Raw genomic sequence first — 22,440 nt, 5'->3', positions numbered from 1 at the left:
TTTCTACTCTCCAGACTCTAATGTGAGGTTAATTGTTTAAATTTCCAGTCAGTGTTAATCACAGAGGTCAAGCTACTGATTAAATTTTTAAAAACTCATTATGTTTAGGCCTATGGGATGTTTTGATTGGAGGAAATAATTAGTAATACACAGCCCCCCTGTTAAGTACACAGATCCATGTTGTTGAGATTCTGTTAAACATTACCACCACGCCCTCTGTCCCTGAGAATTTAATTATTCAGCAGCAACCAAACCCTTGGGATCAGGGTGCTAAGTGCAACGTGATGTGACACACACAGGCTTAATCTCTTCCTACTAGTGTGTGGTCCCTGTCTGAGCAGGGACATACTCAGAGTTTGGGGTTGAGCGAATACTAATAACACCTTTGATTGATGGCCGGTGTCAGAGACGGAGAAAGGGCTGGCGAAATTAATGACCTCTCAAAGTCCTGAGAAAAGTTTAAGGAAGGCATTTAGCGACGTCCTCCCCCATGTTTAGCTGTGTTTCTTTCTACTGGGGTGTCTGAAACCAGTCAGGCCTGGACAAAATGCTGGAAAGTCAGGCTTTGTGTCGCCTGGTAGAAAATCAACCCACATACCAGTGTAGGACATGCTCCCCTTCTGCTGCACAAAGTCATGTCATGTCAGGAATTTCACTTTAAAGACGAGGGGGAGGAAAAGAGTAGTGGCTTTAACAGTTCAAAAGAAATATAAAGCAAGAAGAAGTGCTGTCGCTTCCAGTCAAAGAGTTTCAGACGACATTTGAGGCTTTTACTGTGACATTTAGAAAAAAAACAGAAAAGGATAAAAAGTGACCTCACACTGATCTACAAAAAGCCTCCTGGCTCCTGTTGATTCCTGACTTCTCTCATCACTTCTCTCTTAACCTTCCATCAACCCTTCTCAACCTCTCCGGCACCCCAGGAGTTTATATTAATAATAATGCTAGCAGGGGGGAACAAACCGGAGTCCACAGGCTGCCGTAGTACCACGATTTAGAGCTTTAATGGCAGCCGGTGAATGAATGCGTGTCAGGGGGAATCCCACAGGTCGGTCCACAGGGGTGAGGTCAGCAGGCGTAGCTGCAATAACCTCCCACCTCTCACTTTATTGGCCTCCTCCGATTGGGTTTTTATTAAATCTCAAGCACATGCACTAGTTCCTGCTCGATGGAGGACACTTAAAAGCCCCTGTCGCTTTGAAAACAAGACAAAACTGTGCTCTACTCTAACAGATCCACAGAGCATTCCTCAGAGACTGAAAGACAACATTCAATATCTTATGATTTTTTACTTTTTAATGAGTTTGACTGGAAGACAGCTTTTGTCAGAATCACATCAAATTAAAGACAGATGGTATAAAACCTTGATAGAAATCATAAGAAGTGATGAAGGCACTTTTGTTCTGTAAACAATAAACATTTCAAACAATTACAAGATATTTTTCAGAAATTTACTCGGTGTCACAATCATTTTTCCTGAGACTTGTGTGCATTCATCACAATATTCACCTCATTTAAAAGAATAATAACGCCTGAACGCCATTGTCGACAAATTAAAAAGACTCTCTGTAAAAACCCACAAGGTGCCCTTCTGTAAAGACAAAAATAAACAACAAAATGAAAGGAGAAGATGTGAATGACTGAATGTTTCCCTGATTGTAACACTGACTTTAAGGCAGAGATACTGTGAGAGGTTTTGGCAAGACATGATTAAAACATTTTTAAAAAAAAACAATTTAAAAAAAGGATTTTTTTTTTTCATTTTTACAGCTTTTACACGACAACAAGTCTGATTGTGGTACCTTTCCATCTTTAAGTCCCTGGAAAGTTGCATACTGGCAAAAAAAGGAGTGTTTGCAGCACGGCTACATGATTTGGATAAAAGTTATTAATATTAAGCGCAATTTTATTTTATAAAAAAGAAAATGTCCCATTTAAATCATTAAGAATGATCCCTTATACTAAAATTAAAAATACATGAACTTTGGCATCCCAATCCTTCCACCCTGTGAAACATTACTCATCATTTAAAGCTAGACAATCCCGTCTGTTGTTGTTGCTCTGTTTGTGCAACACTGTCTCGTTGTGTTCAAGTGCCGTGTTTCTTTTTAGCCTGCTTGATCCACTCTCGAAAGTACTTCACCTCTAATGCCCGAGCTTGGCGTACCGAAGGCGGGTCTTGGTCGTTGCTGTAGCGGAGGTCCAGGTGATGCGCTCCATCAGGGATCATGATGGAAACAAGAGAATCTGTCATGTTGTGAGTCACTCCGCCAGACGACCATGGGTCAAGTCCTCCGTTACTGAGAACAACAGCAGAGACAGAGTGCGGGGGAATGCTTAGTAAGAGACTTCTGTGCAAAATGTAAAAGGGATTTTTTTCATAGCAGGGCTTTCACTTTAACATATTACTTAGATTAATTAATTATACTGCGAATTAATGCTTTAAAAAGTTAACTCATTGGCTGCCAGCCATTTCCAGAGCATCTTGAATGATCTGTCAAGACCCAAACAATTTTTTTTCCTATGACTATGAAAACACCAAAACTACTTTAGAAGAGTGGATTCTCTTCTTTTATGTCTCTCTTCCTGCTTTTGATCCAAAAAGCAAACAAAGCGTACTTTTTTTGATGGTGCTCCATCCTTTAATCCTCTCCATGATCTCTGTCGTTTTTTCTCACAATCGTGTTGCTCTTTTTCTCTGAACTACCACGACACATCCTCAGTTTGAGGGTGAGCTGCCTGAGCTTTTCTGACTTGCAGCGTTTCGCTATGTCTCTGTCATCTCACATCTTGGAGGACTGATCTCTGATCTTGCTGAGCTCTCATCCAAAGAGTACAACGCTCTCACCCACAGTAGTTTACGAGCATAAATTTTGATAAACAAGCTCTGCCAAACCCCGCCTCCCCCCCACTGAAAAACATAATATACTTCTATAGACGCAGTCAACGGTTGCGTCTAGAGTAGGGGTGCACTGATCACAATTTTTTGGCTGATCACCGATCACAGGTCTTAAAAAAAGCCTGACCTGCCGATACCAGTTTGGGTCAATACCGATTTTCATTTTTTATAAATGACAGCATATACCTTCAATGTTCCAATCTTATTTTTTGAAAATCATTGAACAATACCTCTGAAACAATAAAAACTTTGTGTTTTAACTAAAACAACCAATAAATTGTCCTGAGTTTTAGGTATCAAAGCAAAAAGCAACAATGGCTGGCTGTCAGACCTTCCTAAAGGTAAATAAGATCAGTTTCATATGTTAGGATGGGCTGATCACTGATCAGTAATTCCCCAAAACTAAGGAAATCGGCACTGATAGATCAGCTAGCCAATCAATCAGTGCATGTCTAGTCTAGAGATGTCAATGGTAGCGAACTTGGACATTTTAATATTGGCCAGTTGAAAAAATGTGGATATACAAATCTTCTCTTCTTTGTGTATTCATTTGATTAGTCACGCACTACAAGTATGTAATGTCCTGGAATTCGAATTCTTTATTTGGGGACTTAGCAGATATAATTTAAAATGTGATTAATTCGATTAACTAATTATTAACCTAGTAATTAATTAGATTATCTTTTTTAATCGCCTGACAGCACTGATTTAAATGTAAAGTTAAGTGACACCTTATTCTTAAAGGAAGATGTAAAGCTGTGAAAATATTAAAACTGATGCATGAGAATGAGCAAACTTCCCTTGCATGTGAAAGATAAAGATAGATCCACCATGATTTGCATATTTCTGGTTTATGAGAAACCTTATTTGAGCTGCTTTAATAGCACCATCACTGAAAATGTGATTGCTACACCCTAAAATCATTTGAGAAGAGCTTCTATCTAATTGGTATTCAGCCTGATATGAGTCTGATGTTTGGATGGAGCTCAGGGGGAGTAATTTTTCATTTAACTTTTACATACTTCCGTCTAACTCCTGAGGCTGGATATTCAGGTGGGTGCTTTTAATTTGTCTGTTGCACTTGATTTGCTCTCACAGCATCAGACGAGCCTGGAAAACACAGAGAGCCTTCTGCTTCACTTCAGTCTGGTATTTATTAGCTGCGTTTACCTGAAAATGATGTTGCTGTGAGAGGCGATGTCTTTCCCGCCGTAGACGGTGCCAGCCCAGTCTGCTCGTGGCCTGACACCAAACATGACGTTACACTCGTCGGAGAAGGCCTGGAAGTTCCAGAACTCGGGTTCAAACATATCCTGGATGCCATCTGTGCACATGGGCATCACCATCTCTGTGCAGGCCTGTGGATGAAGGGTTGAACGTGTGTTTACTGTGACAGGTAAAGCTGCCCACTGACTCATCTGGTCGGCATGACAACACGGATTTCTGTGCTTTGAGTTCACACACCTGGTAAAACCAGCCCAGGAAACCCAGGCTGCTGGTGGCGGTCTGTGATGTGTTGAGACAGGGGGAGTTTCCTGTGAAGTTGTAGTACACTTTTGCTGCTTGGGAGACTCCGTGCAGCAGCTTGTAGTCGGACACAGGGGAATCAAACACAAGATTCTTGCACACCACCTCAAAAAGAGAAAACAGTGACAGATCTTTACTCTCTCTGAACAGTTGAGACGAGCTTTAAAGATCTGGATTCTTGTTTTTTTACACTGCCTTAAAGACAAACATGTTGACTTCTTCTTCCCTTATATCCATGTTGTTTACCAGACTGAGGATGGGTTTCTTGTAGCCCATAAAGTCTTTCCACATAAAAAGTAGTGGCGCCTGATTTGCATATGAAATTCCCTGGAATGAACCTGAATTTATGGCTGTAATCTTGGCACGAGAGGAAAAACTTCAATTTACCCAAAGCCAGTGATGTAAATAATTTAAATTCAAAGTTCTTACCCCCGCTTTGTTCGAGTACGGTTGATTTCTCAGAATTAATAGCATGGATGATAAATATTTGAGTTTCAGCCTTTGTTTAACTTTGCTGCGTGTTGTTATGGTTGCAGCAGCAGAGTTGGCCGCGGCTGTTGTTCTGCACTCTTTGTGAGGCAGAGAAACTGAGCTTTCTTGTTTAGAGGTTGGAGGGGAGCTGTGCTAGTGTGGAGTCTGTTACTAAGGCTTTTGTCTGCGGGCTGGGGAGGAGTTGGTGGTCGATGGATGAGGAGGGCCACAGACATGTCCAACCAAAGATTTATACCGTGAAAAAAACACTGCAATTGCTCCAAAGCATCTTCTCCTTACTTTTCAGATAGGATTAGGCTTATACATTCATCTCTGCCAACAGATTTCCCTCCTCTAAGCCCTCAATACCCCGTTCTCACACTCACTCAGATAATCACATTAGCTTTGTCATTAAAAAAGCTCCTCTTTGCACCCACTGCCTAAACCGCTTAAACCACCCATAGGGGTCGCATACATTAGAAGCTAGGAGCCAAATAACTCAAAATGACCATTTAGTGTTTATAACACCTTGCATGCTGCTCTGAGATCTACTCTGTGGCTGAATAAAAAACGTTAAAAAAAATGTTTCATAGGGGTAAAACTTTTCTTTTTAGACGGCAGTTTGGGGCCCCTTAAAGGGAGACAGCAAACAGAGAGCTGGGGGTCAATGGCAGGGCTCGGTTTATGCACGTGACATACCAAAGCGACTGGAGAAATATACTGCACCCGAGTCCATCAGACCCTCCACTGTCTTTCCCTCTCCTCAAAGAAATTACACATAGAACTGTTATGTTACAATCAATAAAGAGTGTTACATTCTTATTTAACTTCAAATCACACTTTTACTAAAGCTGTGCTACACGCCGTCAGCTTCTTTTTCCATTTTGGCAAGAAATGCAAACACTTTGCCATCGAGTGTGCAGTGAAGTATTTGTTACAGTCTCATTCAAATGAGAGTGCCCAGGCTTTGTTTTAATGGCCTCATGAGCTGCTCTGGGCAAATGTCCTCTTTCTGTGTCGCCATGTGAGCGTCCGAAGAGGAACACCTCAGAGATCTGACGGGGTGCTCGAATGAAAGGACCATTGGTGCGACAGAGGAAGAAGAATGGTGGCTTACTTGTAGCTGCTCATCCAAAGAATACTTAAAATCCAAAAGGAACCAGATCCTTATGAATATTAATGAAGTTAATTGGCAGCTGGCGTAAACAAAAGCTAAGAAGACCACAACAAACACTTGTAACACAATCAGCTAAATCACACATTCATTTCAATTAAGGACAGGCTGTCGGGCCAAATCAGCCGCTTAACTAAAGGTAAACAAAAAATAAAGGTGCATTCAGCTACGAAGCTTTGATTGAAACAATTTAAAGTTTAACAAGAATGTAAGAGTGACTCAAACAACTTCTTTTCAAACACTCCTACTTTTTAACATCCCATCCTACATGTTAGATCGTATTTACAGTGATGTATCGTGGATTCATGTACCTGGATTGGCCACGCAGGGAGTGGCTGAAGGAAATTAGCTTCATAAGGATAATCCACCATGGCCAGATTCACCCAGGTCTCCTGAAGCCAGCTCTTGAAGCTGGACACATCATTTACATTTTTGAGAGGAGCACAGAGGCTGAACTCTTCTGAGAGCCACTGGAGACCAGATGCTGTCAAGAAAGAGATAAAAACTAGATGTTAGAAATAAATTCATAAACGTATTGTTACCTCCGCTGAGGAGGTTATGTTTTAGGGAGAGTATGTCTGTTTGTGAACAACATAACTCAAAAGGTAATGAACAGATCTTAAAGAAAACTTCAGGAAATGTTGAAATTGGGAAAAGGAAAAAGTGATCAAATTTTGGAGGTGATCCGGATCACCGTCTGGATCAAGGACTTTTTTAAAGGATTCTTTATCATTGTGAGATAGGGCCGTTTTCACCATATGTGTAAATAACTCCAAGATAAATGGTCGGATTGCTTTTCAAAAGAATACAAGACAAGGTCACCATCATTTCTGACAGATGTCAAAGTAAAATCTAGGTCCTGGCAATATTCTGGATACTAAGATCCAGAATATAAAATTTGTACTGGGTCATAGAATAGAATAGAATAAAATAGAATAGAATAGAATAGAATAGAATGAATTACTTTATTGATTGCAAACTGGGAAATTGTTGTGTTAACAGCAGCACTTGACGTAGTCAGTAGAAGAATACAAAAACAAAACAGAATAGAATAAAATAAAATATGAACATAAGCACTTTAGTTACAACAAGATACAACAAAGAAGATTTCGAGAGGTATATACACCAGCTATAAATTAACATTCCTACTAGTTTTAAAAGAGAAATTGAATATAACATTAACTTAACTTAGATGTGTTGACTGGAAGTAATAAATGTGCAAATAGCAGCTATGGTTGAAAGGTGAATTTTTTTTTTTTTCTTCATACAACACAGTGGTGACATAGGATAACATGTACAATAATAATAATAATATTTTAAAAAATATATAGTAGTAGTAGTAATAATAATAATAATAATAACAATAATAATAATAATAATAATAGCGAGGCAAAGCAGTCTGTTGGAGTATGTAGGAGCTATTTAGTGTTTTTCTTTGCTTTGTTTAGAATTTAGTTTAGTGTTTAGATTTTTACTATTTTTAAATCAATTTATTTTGATTTAATTATGATTACGTTTTTGTTAGTATTTTAGTAGTTTACCATTCCTTTAGTTTGGGTGTTTTGTTAATTATTTGTTTAAATTGGGCACAGTGGCACTTTAGGTTATATAGGTAAGCTTACGGTAGGGACCAGCATGCACCTGGGTGGGCAGATGGTTTTTTACCGGAGCGGGAGCCACATGGGGAGTTTTTCCTTTGTTCTCCGTTTGTTTGATTTTTTTTGGATTAATAAACCACATTTTTGTGAAAGTTTGACATGAGTTTGGACCTTATGATTATTTTCCCATCCGCGTAAACCACAACCCACGGTGCAAGAGTGGCCTTTTGAGTTTTTTTGTGAAAGTTTGTTTGAAACTTTTGTTGTCTTTTTTTTGGTGGATAAACGGCCACTACATACAAGTAAAAAACCAGCCCTTCGACTCAAAGGAATAACTTCTGACTGGATTTGTTTGGATTGCTTGGATGTGGATGAATGGACTGAAGACAGCGTTTAATCACCTTTTGGATTTATCAGCGGAGGCGGCAGCGCGCATTAAGCTTTTACCTGGCCCAGATCGACAAGATGTTCAACCTTTTTCGAGGAAACTGGTATGTGATTTAACTGTTCAGAGCTGTAATGGAAAACGGCCAAACGAGTGGAGTTTGACAGTGTTTCACAATGCATGGAATTCAAGGAATAATGGTTGAACCGCCGCACGTCTGCTTTTACGCACGGCCACGCGCCTTAATTCATTCATAAAAGTCTGATCGCTGTGTGTGTTTGATGAAGAGGATCTGTTGGTCAATAATCAACGAGTGTTTTGCAACCTGCTCTCTTATGTGTTCATGAACTGTGATTGGTTTGCAAAAAAAGGAAATAAATAAAAGAAACGGAAATGTCTGATGTCGATGCAGAGGACGCTGAAAGGCCAAGAAGAGCTGTTAAAATGTCTGTCAAAGGTCTTGGATATAGTCTGATAACACTCCAGGAAAAACGAAGAGCAAAATGCAAACAAGCCAAAGGATGTATGGAAAACATAAATGCGCTGATGGCATCAAAGGAAAATGTCGATTCAGTAAAGAATGAGCTCTCTGTGTTCGTAAAGTGTTATGAAGACGCACATGATATCCACAAGTCTTTCATGAGTTTACCTTTGCCTAAAGATGATGCTGAAAAACAAAGCAAATACTTCACTGACAAAATGACAGAATATTGTGATTTCACGGAGAAGGTTAAAGGCTGGCTTTTTGACGCAAGTCATCCATGTGTTGAGCCAAATAAAGACATGCCTGATGAACGATGCAACGCTGATGAAATAAATCCTGAAGACAGTGTCTCAAATGTTCCAAGTGTAAAGGAAAACTCTGAGAAAGCATCCTCTCGCCTATCACGGATTTCCCACACATCATCCGCGCGCATTAAGGCTGAGGCCGATAAAGCAGCGCTTGAGGAGCGCATTGCTGCGCAAAAAAGGAAACATCAGATAGAAGAGCAACAGGAAAAGCTAAGGAGGGAAAAGGAGCAACTTGAGCTTGAAACGGAACTGGCAGCAACAAAAGCAAAACTTCAAGTCTTGGAAAACAGTTCACAGTGTGGCTCAAAACGTTCAAACGGCATGAATTCTTACTATGAAAGGAATAAGCCACAAGGAGTGAGTGAATTAAATACTGACGCCTGCACTTTTATTCCTGATGTCATTGATAAAAAGGATCATGCTCTTGGTTTGTCTGCTTCTGTACTCCAACCACCAGTTGTCAAGCCTAAACAAAGACAGATAAAACAAATGGATGAAATGACACTTAAGGTCGATGCTCCAGTTCATGTGATGCAAACTGTCAATGGAATTCAAATGGGACATACTCACCATCAGGCTCAACCACTGACTGACAGCTATCAAAATGACATTGTTAACATCATGCAAAGGCAAAATGACATCGCTGCTTTGCTTGTCCAACAAAATCTGTGCTCTGTCCTCCCATCTAGGAACATCTCTGTGTTTGATGGAGACCCTCTCCAATACAGATCTTTTATCAGAGCTTTTGAAAATGGGGTGGAGGCTAAAACAGATAATTGGAGTGACTGTCTACATTTCCTTGAACAGTACACCAGGGGGCAGCCAAGGGACCTGGTGCAGAGTTGTCAACATTTACCACCAGAGCAGGGATACCACAGAGCCAAAGGTCTTCTTGCACAGCACTTTGGAAATGAACATAAAATTGCTGCTGCATATATGGAAAAGATACTCAGCTGGACACCTGTTAAAAGTGAGGACATTAAAGGGTTGCAAGCTTTCTCTTTGTTTCTACGTGGTTGTGCAAACTTAACAGAACAACTGATGTACATGAAAGAGCTGGACTTACCATCAAACATGAGAAGCATCATTTTAAAACTTCCTTATAAATTAAGGGAAAAATGGAGAAATGTTGCTTGTGATCTGCAAGAACGAAGGGGTGAGAGAGCAATGTTCACTGATCTTGTGAGGTTTATTGAAAGACAAGTCAAAATAGCTTCAGATCCAGTTTTTGGTAACATTCAAGACCTTCAGCCCACCAAGTCCAAAACATCCACTGCTGGCCACTTCAAACAAATGAAAAAGGGGAGTAGTTTTGCCACCAATGTCACTACAGTCAAGGAAGGAGTCATCGGTCAACATACAGGAAATAAGGTCAAGCTGTCCACTCTCAATTGCCTGTTCTGTTCTCAAGGTAATCATTGTCTGGATCAATGCTCACAGTTCAAAGTGAAAGTACACAGGGACAAGATCAACTTCATTAAAGAAAAAGGAATCTGCTTTGGATGTTTGAAAGTGGGTCACATCAGCAAAGACTGCAGGAGTCGGTTGGATTGTGATGTGTGCCATCAAAAGCACCCAAGTGTCCTTCACATAGAGCGGCAGGATAAAGGAACATCCTCCAATCAGTCTGTGAGTCTTTCAAATGCTTCGCCTTCAGTGTCTCAGACTTGTGGTCATATCGGGGCCGGTCATGAAGATTCCTCAATTTTTTCTATTGTTGCTGTCAAAGTCAAAAGTCAAAAGAACAACAAAACTGTCCAGACATATGCTTTTTTGGACCCTGGGAGTTCAGGAACATTTTGTACAGAGAGCTTGGCAAGAAAGTTGAACTTAAAGGGTAAAAAGACAAGCATTTCGTTGAGAACAATGGGTCAAAAAAAGATTGTAAATGCTCATGTGCTGTCTGGCCTTGAAGTGTCTGGTATGAATATGAATGACTTCATTGAGCTACCCGATGTCTTAACTCAAAAGGATATGCCTGTTTCCACACTCAATATTCCACGACAAGAGGATGTTGACCAGTGGTCGTATCTCAAGGATGTTCAACTTCACGACATCAATGAAGGGGTTGACTTGCTTATCGGAACTGATGCAGCAAAGGTGATGGAGCCCTGGGAGATAATCAACAGCCAGGATGAGGGACCTTATGCTGTCAGAACTAGAGTTGGCTGGGTCATCAATGGTCCACTTCGTGGTGAAAGCAACAAGAACAAAAGTGACTGCTCTGCTATAACATCCAATCGGATCTCCGTTGAACATCTGCAGGAAATGTTGGTTAGACAATTCAACCATGACTTTAATGAGAGGTCATCAGATGAGCAGCTTGAAATGTCCAGAGAGGATGTGAAGTTTATGGATGTTATGAACAACACAACAAAGTTAATTGGAGGACACTACTGCATTGACTTACCTTTCAGGGAGAAAAGCCCCCTCTTGCCAAACAATCGCCATGTTGCAGAACAGCGCCTCCAGAGCCTGAAAAGAAAGTTTGTCAAGAACAGTCAATTCAAAGAACAATACATAACATGTTTAAATGACATGGTGACTCAAGGGTATGCTGAGCTTGTGCCTTCTGATCAGCTGAAGCAGAGTGACAGTGTGTGGTATATCCCTCATCATGGGGTTTATCATCCCAGAAAAGGCAAGCTAAGAGTTGTTTTTGACTGCGGAGCAGCATACAAAGGGACGTCACTGAACTGTCAGCTGTTGCAGGGCCCTGATTTGACCAACTCTTTAATTGGGGTACTCGTTCGATTCAGACAAGAGCCTGTTGCTGTGATGGCTGATATACAAGCAATGTACCATCAAGTTCATGTTTCTGAAAAACACGTCAACTTCCTCCGCTTTCTCTGGTGGCCTGGTGGAGACACTTCACAGTCTCCAGTGGAGTACCGCATGAAAGTACATCTGTTTGGAGCGGTCTCTTCACCAAGCTGTGCAAATTATGCACTGAAGAGAACTGCAGATGACAATGTCCAACATTTTCCTGAAGAAGTGGTAAACACAGTCAAATGTAATTTTTATGTTGATGACTGCTTGAAATCAGTGGCCTCAGAAGAGAAAGCAGTCCAGTTGGTTAAGGATGTGACTGCGCTTTGCCAGAAAGGAGGTTTTAATCTTTCTAAATGGATCAGCAACAGCCGAACAGTGCTGATGTCAATTGCTGAAGACTGCAGAGCAAAGGAAGTGAAGGAACTGGATTTGGATGTGGACCAACTGCCAATGGAGCGAGCATTGGGGCTACAGTGGTGCATCCAAACAGACAAATTTAAGTTTAAGACCTCACTACAGGAACAGCCACACACCAGAAGAGGCATTTTATCAGTGGTTAGCTCACTGTATGACCCCTTAGGATTTTTGTCCCCATTCACTATTCCAGCCAAACTGTTGCTACAGGAGCTTTGCAGGAGAGGTTTGGGGTGGGATGAAGCCATACCTCATTCCCTCTCCAAGAAGTGGTTTGAATGGTTGGATGATCTTCAGAAGGTGGCTGAGTTCAGTGTGGATCGATGTATTAAATCCAGAGATTTTGGAGACCCTGACACAGCTCAGCTTCACCACTTCTCTGACGCCAGCCAAGTTGGATATGGAACAGTGTCGTATTTGAGACTGGAAAAGGATGACAGAGTTCAAGTTGCTTTTCTGTTGGGAAAGGCCAGAGTTGCTCCACTGAAGCAGATGACGATTCCTAGACTGGAACTCACAGCAGCAGTTCTTGCAGTCAGAGTTGATAAAATGCTTCAGAAGGAGTTGCACCTGAAGCTGGAGAAGTCAGTTTTCTGGAGTGACAGCACAACTGTACTCAAATACATCCATAATGAAACCAGGCGATTTCACACTTTTGTTGCAAACAGAGTGTCCATCATCAGAGAAGCAGCAAGTGTCGATCAGTGGAGATATGTTGGATCAAAGGAGAATCCAGCAGACGATGCCTCAAGAGGAATGAGGGCAGAGACTTTCCTGAAAGGCAGGAGATGGATAAATGGTCCAAAGTTTCTCTGTGAGCCAAAGAAGGTTTGGCCTAAGTTGGATGCTGATCTTGATGTGATTCCTACAGATGACCCAGAGGTCAAAAAGGATGTGACAGTGAACTCTGTTGTTGCAGGTTCTGAGTGTGCCACAGATCGCCTGCTTTGTCACTTTTCATCTTGGATGAGACTAAAGAGATCTGTTGCGTGGTGGCTGATGGTCAAGAGAGCTCTTCTGTTACTGGGACAGAAAAGAAAGGAGTTGTGTGCCTCTGCAGAATTCAATAAGGATGAGCTGGAGACTCAAGGATCTGCAGTGGAAAAGAAAATTCAGAGCTTTAAAGCCACGCTCAAAGGACAGAGTCTGAGCCCTGAGGATCTTGAGAAAGCAGAACAGTCAATCATTCAGTATGTACAAAAACACAAGTTTAAAGCTGAAATTGCATCACTGAAGAGTGGCTGTAAAAGTGTTTCTAAGGGGAGTCCACTGTACAGACTGGATCCTGTGATGGACAATGGAATCCTCAGAGTAGGAGGTCGGCTGGGTCGATCAGCAATGCCAGCTCAGTCCAAACATCCAGTAATTCTGTCCAAAGATCTGCATGTGTCTGTACTGATTTTGCGCCATATTCATCATCAGCTGGGCCATGCAGGAAGAAATCACATGATGTCCAGACTGCGGCAGAAGTACTGGATCATCAATGCCAATTCTGCTGCAAGGAAAGTGATATCTGACTGTGTGGGTTGCAGGCGCAACAGAGGGAAGCTGATTGAACAGAAGATGGCAGACCTGCCTGAGGAAAGAGTGTTGCCTGATAGAGCCCCCTTTACAGATGTTGGAGTTGACTACTTTGGGCCTATTGACGTTAAAAGAGGCAGGAGTGTTCTTAAAAGGTATGGAGTGCTTTTCACTTGTCTTACCAGCCGTGCGGTGCATTTGGAGGTGGCACATACACTGGATACGGATTCGTGTATAAATGCTGTCCGCAGGTTCATCTGTAGACGAGGCCCAGTCTCCACCATCAGGTCTGACAACGGCACGAACTTCGTTGGAGCCAACAGGGAGCTGAAAGAAAGTCTGGCTGGTTTAAATCATGTTAACATTCAGAGAGCTTTGGTTCAGGATGGAATCAAGTGGAATTTTAACACAGCTGCAGCTTCTCATCATGGTGGTGTGTGGGAGCGCTTGATTCGTTCAGTGAAGAGCGTTCTCACTTCAGTTCTCAAACAGCAAATTCTGGACGATGAAGGGCTCCACACTGTGTTCTGTGAGGCTGAGGCCATATTGAATGACAGACCAATCACAAAGGTCTCTGATGACCCAGATGACCTGGAGGCACTCACACCCAGTCACATTTTGACGTTAAAAGGCAAGCCAGTCATGCCGCCAGGACTGTTTGATCCCAGCGACCTGTACATCAGAAAAAGGTGGAGGCAAGTACAATACATGGCAGAGCTCTTTTGGAAAAGATGGACTTCTGAATACTTACCAATGATGCAAGAGAGACAGAAGTGGACAAGGCCGAGAAGAAGTCTGACTCCTGGAGACATAGTCCTCATTGCAGATGCCACAGCCCCAAGAGGATCTTGGCTGATGGGGAAAATTCTGGATGTGAGAGCAGATGCCAAGGGCCTGGTGCGCTCTGTGCGCCTTCAAACAAGAACCAGCATTCTGGAGAGGCCAGTGACAAAGCTCTGCCTGCTGCTGGAAGCAGGAGTGTGACAACGTTGGACCTTCCCCTCTCTCTTGTTTTTTCTCTCTCTTGCTTTCTCTCTCTTTTTGACTCTATCTTTTGTTTTGTTTCAGGTTCATCAAGAAGAAGATAATAAGATAGACTGTCTAGTCATTGGTTGGAGTAGAGTGAATAGCTCCTTTGAGAAATTAAAGTAATTGTGATTAAATGCACAATTAGGGGCCGGAGTGTAGGAGCTATTTAGTGTTTTTCTTTGCTTTGTTTAGAATTTAGTTTAGTGTTTAGATTTTTACTATTTTTAAATCAATTTATTTTGATTTAATTATGATTACGTTTTTGTTAGTATTTTAGTAGTTTACCATTCCTTTAGTTTGGGTGTTTTGTTAATTATTTGTTTAAATTGGGCACAGTGGCACTTTAGGTTATATAGGTAAGCTTACGGTAGGGACCAGCATGCACCTGGGTGGGCAGATGGTTTTTTACCGGAGCGGGAGCCACATGGGGAGTTTTTCCTTTGTTCTCCGTTTGTTTGATTTTTTTTGGATTAATAAACCACATTTTTGTGAAAGTTTGACATGAGTTTGGACCTTATGATTATTTTCCCATCCGCGTAAACCACAACCCACGGTGCAAGAGTGGCCTTTTGAGTTTTTTTGTGAAAGTTTGTTTGAAACTTTTGTTGTCTTTTTTTTGGTGGATAAACGGCCACTACAGAGTATTTAACTTAAATATAATGAAATTCAGTATGTACAGTGGCATGAGGCGTGTGCAGAACTGATTATCAATATGAATCATCATTTTCAGCACTGTCAGGTAACAAATAATCATACAAACCTGCAACTAACACCAAACTGTAGCAGAAAGGAAGTATAAGATTAAAGTAAGACTAAAGTGTTGCGTGACAATAAAAAATTGCTTCGTAGAGGTTTGCACTCTCTGAGTGCTTCTCCAGTTAGTTATTTATTCCTACAGCTGTCTCTATCACATATTCAAGTGTGACACAAGCAATAGCCTTTCAACAAGACAAGACAATGTTGATTTTGGTTTTATTTAACAGATGGGTCGCCAGGTTCTTGACAACCATCCTCCAGTGGGCCTTGTCCTTGTTTTTTTTTCAAAGAAATTGTTACATCCATTAGAAACTCTTCTTTAAAAAGACAGTTTGAGAGGAAAAAAATTACAAATAAATTACAAATAAATTACAGACAGATTGTTTGGGAAACTACTCTCTGAAATTAAAAGGAAAAAGTGAGACAGAGAAGTGTTTTGTAAGAGGAGAATCTGCCCTGACCCGTGAGTAGTTCCACAAAGCGCTAAAAACAGATTAAAAAACAATTACTTCAACCATTAACTGAAGTTTTAAATCCTCTTGCAAGGCTGTGAAGTTTTATCTTCCTTTATACTTGTTTCAAAAACACTGATGATAAGGATAAAAAAGTGCCACTCGTTCCAGTTAAACCAACTCTTACAGTTTAAGATCGTGATAACGGAAAAGTCTCAGGGGATCCTGTAAAGGCACATCCTCTTATCTGAGCAGAATACTAAGGGACCAAGATGATCTGAGTTATGCAGGTTTTACCTCACAATCTGTCATCTGAGGAGAAGCTCCAGACTTTATACCCAACAGCAATGCAGGTTTTAGTATCAGCTGTGTCAGGTTTAAAGCTTTAACAGACTGTTAATGAACGTGGAGCATATGGGAAAACATGCAGAGATTCTTAAAAAGGATGAGCCGTTCTCACAGCTAGGATTAAAAAGTTGATCTCTACTTCTGAGAAAAATCAAATAAGCCTCACAGATAATCATGACCATCATGATGGTACCACTCACCAGAGGAGGAGACGTTATTGATAGCTTTCCAAGACTTTCTGATGTTTGAATCACAGTTGGGTCCACTTTTGGCAAAGTCCTGTGTCACTATTTTGTAGAAGTCTCCACATGGTACCATTCCAGGGAACTGCCATATTGGTGCAGAGGCTGCCAGAGCCCTGGAGTACAGAGAGATGCAGTTATTTGTGTAACAGCTGTGTTTGCAGCACAGTAAATGTATCACTAACTCACACCACACCAGTCTCACCCGACAACTATATTTGGGTATTTCATCCTGAACCAGGCAGAGAGCATCCCTCCGTAGGAGCCTCCCACAGCGATGACGGGGCTGTGCTGAGCTCCAGGTAACGCCGTCTTCAGGTTCTGGATCAAGACTGCAAAATCTGCCAGGGCCTGCTCTGAGGTCAGGTAGTTCAGGTGTTTGCTGTCCTGCAAGAAAAGGAGAAGAACAGCTGTGAAACCAAAGGTGAGCAGAACTAGAAAGAATCAACTCATTAGACTCTTCAGGTTTTTGATCGACAGAAAATGTTTATTTTAGGGCTGTCACTTTAACGTGTTAATTTCAGTAATTAATTACACCACAAATTAATGCACTAAAAATTAATTTGATTAAGTCATTGGCTCCCAGCCATTTTCAGTGCATCTTGAATCATCTTTCAAGACCCAAATAATATAGTTTTCCATGACTATGAAAACACTGAAACTACCTAAGAACAGAGGGCTTTCTTCTTTTATATCTTCCTGTTTTGTCTTTGTCTTTTCTCACGACCACCCCTTTGTTTCTGAACTACCGCGACACATCCTCAGTTGGAGTGTGAGCTGCCTGAACTTTTCTGACTTGCAGCGTCTCGCTATGTCTCTGTCACCTCAAATCTTCTCCTTATATCCCTGCTGAGCTCTCATCCATAGAGCGCACCGCTCTCACCCACTGTAGTTTACGAGCATCAATTTTGATTGACAAGGTCTGCCCGATCCCACCTCTCACCACTGAAAAACATAACTTACAACTGTAGACGCAGGAAAAAGTTGCAATCAATATGAAAAAAAAAAATGGGGATTTGCAAATCTCCCCTTCTTCATTTATTCATTTGATTAGACATGAACTTAAATTTTGTAATGTCCTAGAATTCAAGTTATTTTTGGGGACCTTAAGCAGGTATAGTTTAAAAGTGATTAAATAGATTAATTAATTACAAATCATGTAAATAATCAATTAATTTTTTTAATCGCCTGACAGAACTAGTTTTTTTTGAAAATGTAAAAGAAAATAATAAGCAAGAAAATAAACAAATTTGTCTGACAAACAGAAGTTGAAACAAAGAAACTTTGCAATATTGTAAACAATCTTAAATTAAAACAAAAAAATGTCTAATCACAGATTTAACTTCTTTCACATTTCCAAAAAGAAACAGAAGAAATAAAAACGTATTTATGTCTACCCCTTCACCATTGTTCATTGATGATGAATGTTTTTACAGTACAGAAAATTATTTCATGCTTCAAATGGAACTGTTTTGTTTATGGTATTTTCTTGCCAACAGGAAATCTAAAAACAAAACAGATATTTTTTTAGGCTTTAGATGCGCTTCAAAAGTAACACTGCATCTCTCCTTACGCTGTAAGAGTCTTGTCCAAATGGCAGCGACTCTCCATAGTAACGATGTTCTGCAAAAACCAGCATGGCGCCCAACTCCTCTGCAATTTCCCACATGAATCCCTGAAGAGAAACAATGACAGGTTCTGAATTAGACTGAGGATTATGTACAGCAATAGCGTGAGGGAACAGAGGAGATTTTTTTTTACAGTATTGTTGCAGAACCAGGTGATGTCGCCTTCATTTCCAGTGTAGAACAAAATGGGCCCTCCGGGTTGCTGCCAGTGTTTGGCAGCCACGAGATATCTCTGTTTGAAGGTGCCGTCTTCCAGGAATCCAAAGTGATCGATCTAAACCAGGAAGACAAAAAAGTAGAATTATGGGAATGCAGTTTTGTAAGCAAGCATATCCCAAAGCCATCGACCTTGGACCAGGAATTGATGACTCAAAAACTGCCGCTGAACATCAGTTTTTGATGCAATCTGGCAACAACACTTCAAAAATCATCAAAACACTGGTGACATTAGACAGCCTCTTGTGCATCAGTCATACTGTATCCAAAATCAACCTTTCACATGTAAGATGATGCCATTCAGTCTATATTACGTACTCGCGCTGGATGTGATAAGTGAATCCCTGGCACTCTGCCAGCTATGATGGTGTGAAGTGATCATCCCAAGGTTTGATTCCGGGGTAATTAGCCTCAATTTGTATTAAAACTGCTGGAGCCCATTAAAGGGATGCCACATTAGTTCCACTTAAGATGAGCTCTGAGATATCCTTTCATCAAACCTCAGGGATTCTGCACACATCTACCCCTTTCAACTATTTCTCCTGTATTCTTTATAAAACAAAAGCAGCGAGGAAAACCAACAACCTCTGAGAGAAGACGACCCCGTGAGGGTGCTCGGTTGTCTGATCCTTGAAACAGACCCAACTTTTAATACAAAATGTTTTTGTTCTGTTTTGTTTTTTTTCCCCCCTTTGCTCATCGCTCTCTTTGCTCCTCAGTGGATACAAAGGAGGCAGAAATTTTATGAGCCAATGACAGCAAAAAGATTCTGGGGCCTCAATGTGTTTATTCATGCCTCCACTCTTAAGCATTTGGCAGTGGTGTTAAGTGTGAGGGAGCCATGAGAGCGGTTTATGGAAAAGATCTGCAGCTTGGCAGCAGAATAGGTCTCAGCAGTGATGGTCTTACAGAGGATGGAGTTACAGTTCTCCGACAAAACATTACATTTAATCCTTCTTTTGACCTAAGAGTGAAATATCTTTTTAAATCATGCAACATTAGTTTATAGTTTTTGACCAGAGAGGTAAAAAACAACATTTGGATGGAAAAATTGTAAGTTATGTTTCTGAACTCTTTGTTTACCTAAATTACAAACCTCATGTACCTCACTAAAAGGACCACCTATGAGCAACTTTATCACTTGCAAACACTCAGTATGCATAGCACAGAGCCTGTAAGCCTGGTTTCATAACTAATCCACACCCTGATCAGTAGTGCCACCATGTGGACAGAAGAGGCAGCACATGAGCGCATCAACTGGGATTTAACAAACATCATTTCTTTGACTTTTCTGTGCGGAGGCCTCCGTCTCTTGCGTTGCAGTCCAGTAAACGGATACAAGAAAGAAAAATATGATCACAAACTTCTTGACACGCCAACAGCTAATTTGAAGGATGCTAAGGGACACTTCCATTCATTGTCTGGAGGCAAGACGCAGCGGAGAGGATTTCCTCTGGACGACTGGAGGATCACTTGTGCTCTCCTCACAGCAGCTCTTCCCTCAGAGAGCGCAGAGAACGCTGTGTGTGTGTGATTGATCAGTCTTTTGTGAAAAACAAAAAAATTGGAGACTTATTGTGCAGAAAGAAAAGTGGCTAACAGGGATTTTGTTTGTTGTGATTGTCAAGAAGAAGCATGCAACTTTTTTAAAATAGAAAATAAGTCCAATCAGACAAGACAATGGGCGTCAGACGAGAGGAAATGGTCTTTATCTGGTTGTCAGAGTGGCTGATTAGACAGGAAGCCGGGGGTTGGACCAGGTGTGGAGCATTGTCTTCTTATCCAAATATTGTTAAGTGTGCTAACAGCCTCAACATTGTAAGAAAGAGGATTAAGGGCCACTTTGAAAAAATATGTACAATTTTTTCCTACTATTTTTTTTCTGAAATTAAAAAAAAATCAGAATTCTGACTTTTTTTCTAGGAATTCTGAGATAAAAGTCTGGATTCTGACTTTACTCTTCATACAAAAAAAAAAAAAAAAAATTTGGAAAAAGTGACAACTATTCTTGGAGGTTTCTTAAAACAACCAGCTATCAGCTCAGTTATTCACATATATTTCAGTATGTCCCATAGTGTAAAATCACATTCAATGTCAAAAAGACCTTTTGGAACATTTGAAACCAACATTTTTGACACTCATTTGAAAATAACATAATTAATCAGCTTATCAAATAGCTAAACTCATTAATACATCTATTATTGGAGATCTGAAAGTATTTCTGTTCTGACTCAGCTGCTAAACCCCTTACAATAATAAGTTCTGTTTATTCATGCACTCACATTACCATGTGTTACTTGACAATTTTGTGTCTGGAGATTTCCAAAGTCTGGATTGTGCTGTTCTGTCAAATATACTGGAAACCAGGCCCAAAAGTTTAGTCTTGTCCAAAGTTTGAGTGAAAATGAAGGGATAAAAAGATGAACAGTGTTGGACATAACATGTTCTGTCTCTTTAAGGAACTACTGACCCAAATCTATGAAACTATGACGCAGAGTCAGGCTGTAGAACCACCAATCTGTAAGATATGTGATTTGCAAAGCACATGATTACACCATCATGACCTTTGTTTACTTCCATAATCATCTCTCTGTTTACTCTCATGGCGGGGAATTACACACATGAAGTGAAACCGCTCAGCAATCTGACTTATCGAGCTGAACAGTTGCCTCCACTCATTGACTGATGGTAGTAAATTATTAATCATTGTCTTTAAATGTGAGAGCCCTGGCCATGTTTACGTTTCGCACCATCTGTGGCAGCAGAAGTAAGGGTGTAATAAAGACAAGCACAGCCTTGTGACTGCATGAGTCAGCTTCACAAGTCACTGAGCGTGATGCTGCGTTTACAAACCACTGCACACACTCCACATGTAATGTGATGCTCCATGAAGTAACAGTAAATGGGAAGCGTAAAAAGGCTGAATGAAGATCTCTCAAAGGCCTCTGAGGTAAAGTGTTTCATATTCACCGGGCCCTGGAGACCTTTTCAGGCTGGGAGCCAAGAGGGACACTATCTGGTAGGAAGAGAGCCAAATGTGATGGTTTTTCCCTTCACTACAGGAAGCATGAGGGAAAACACCTATTGTCTGCACACACACACACACACACACACACACACACACACACACACACACACACACACACACACACACACACACACACACACACACACACACACACACACACAACACACTAACAACTTGTGCAGATATAAGATTTTAGAAAGTGGTTCATGGGTTAGCAAATAATGAAGCCAAGTATGAAGTTGTAAACAAATACTATAAGGAGCCCTCATACTCTTCAACCCACTGGTTTAAGCTTTTAGTTTTTCAAGATGCTATCACTTTAATAGCAGCTCTGCACATCTCTGAAATGAAAAATATAAAATCAAAGTGAAAGAGGAAGAAGCCAGAAAGAAAAACACGTGACAAACGAGAAATCTGTGCAACACGGTTTGAAGAGTAAAGGAAAAACAACTCACCCTCTGGTCATAGTAAAAGGTCTCATAGCTGATGGGAGGCTCAGTGGAGGAAGCTAGCCCACCATGCCGGGTGAAAAGTTTTGATCTGAGGGCGATCACGTGCAAACAGCCGAGAAGCAGCGTCAGGATGCAGGTAGCTGCAGCTCTGCTCAGACCCTCCATCGTGGCTCCTGTCAAACACAGCTCACAGCCGATCTTCAGCTACGACAACAAGCTCGCATGGTCTGGAGAGGAGACCTGTCCCGTCCCGTCAGAGAGAGGAAGTGAGACTTGCCTGTCAGCAGATCCACAGAGGTGTAGTCAGACGGCGCGTGAGCTAAATTTAGCAGCAGAGGCGTGGCAGCCTCGTGCTTCAAATGAAACATCAGGTTTAACAACAATAATTTCACAGTATCATTGCTAACGACCGCCACAAAACAGATGGTGCGGTGTCAAGATACATATACTCGCAATGGCTGATGGGAGACTGAGTTTACGTATTGAGTGTCTCTAAAAAAAAGTGTAACGTAAAAACTATATACCTCTAATAACACAATCTATGCATGCGTCATTAACGAAGAAGAGGTGTTCGTTTTGACAGTAAAACCTCATGCCAGTGTACACTCATTCGTTGATATTATAAATCTAAAGGTGTAAAATTGTAACAACGGCCATATGCGTTAAAGCCATAATTTATTGCTGTATCAAACTAGACTTTTTTATTTTATTTTATTTATTTATTTATTTATTTTTT

At 40.9% G+C, this 22,440-nt stretch overlaps 1 protein-coding gene across 1 annotated transcript; it reads right to left on the bottom strand.

Annotated features, from left to right (window-relative positions):
• Positions 1-1,288: 1,288 nt before the first annotated feature.
• Positions 1,289-22,141, bottom strand: prcp (prolylcarboxypeptidase (angiotensinase C)). Its single transcript, XM_074678838.1, has 9 exons — positions 21,708-22,141; positions 18,142-18,282; positions 17,954-18,055; positions 16,586-16,767; positions 16,339-16,496; positions 6,383-6,555; positions 4,364-4,531; positions 4,070-4,257; positions 1,289-2,300 (listed from the first exon to the last, which is right to left on the bottom strand). Exons 1-9 carry the CDS (start codon positions 21,867-21,869, stop codon positions 2,090-2,092), a joined length of 1,485 nt encoding a protein of 494 aa, XP_074534939.1. The 5' UTR covers positions 21,870-22,141; the 3' UTR covers positions 1,289-2,089.
• Between the last annotated feature and the right edge of the window lie 299 nt (positions 22,142-22,440).

The sequence above is a fragment of the Halichoeres trimaculatus genome, unplaced genomic scaffold (assembly GCF_033239565.1).
Source record: "Halichoeres trimaculatus isolate MK-OKI-2021-1 unplaced genomic scaffold, fHalTri1.1 fHalTri1_scaffold_9, whole genome shotgun sequence".
Classification (NCBI taxonomy): Eukaryota; Metazoa; Chordata; class Actinopteri; order Labriformes; family Labridae; genus Halichoeres; species Halichoeres trimaculatus.
Note: the sequence above shows the minus strand (reverse complement) of the source record. Positions and strands in the feature narration are given on the sequence as shown.

Coding starts and splice junctions, on each gene's coding strand:
- prcp (XM_074678838.1), bottom strand. CDS start 21,869: ATGGAGGGTCTGAGCAGAGCTGCAGCTACCTGCATCCTGACGCTGCTT. Junction 4,532..6,382: donor TCCCTGCGTGGCCAATCCAG/GTACATGAATCC, acceptor TCTCTTTTTGAG/GTGGTGTGCAAGAATCTTGT. Junction 4,258..4,363: donor TCCTGGGCTGGTTTTACCAG/GTGTGTGAACTC, acceptor CTTCATCCACAG/GCCTGCACAGAGATGGTGAT.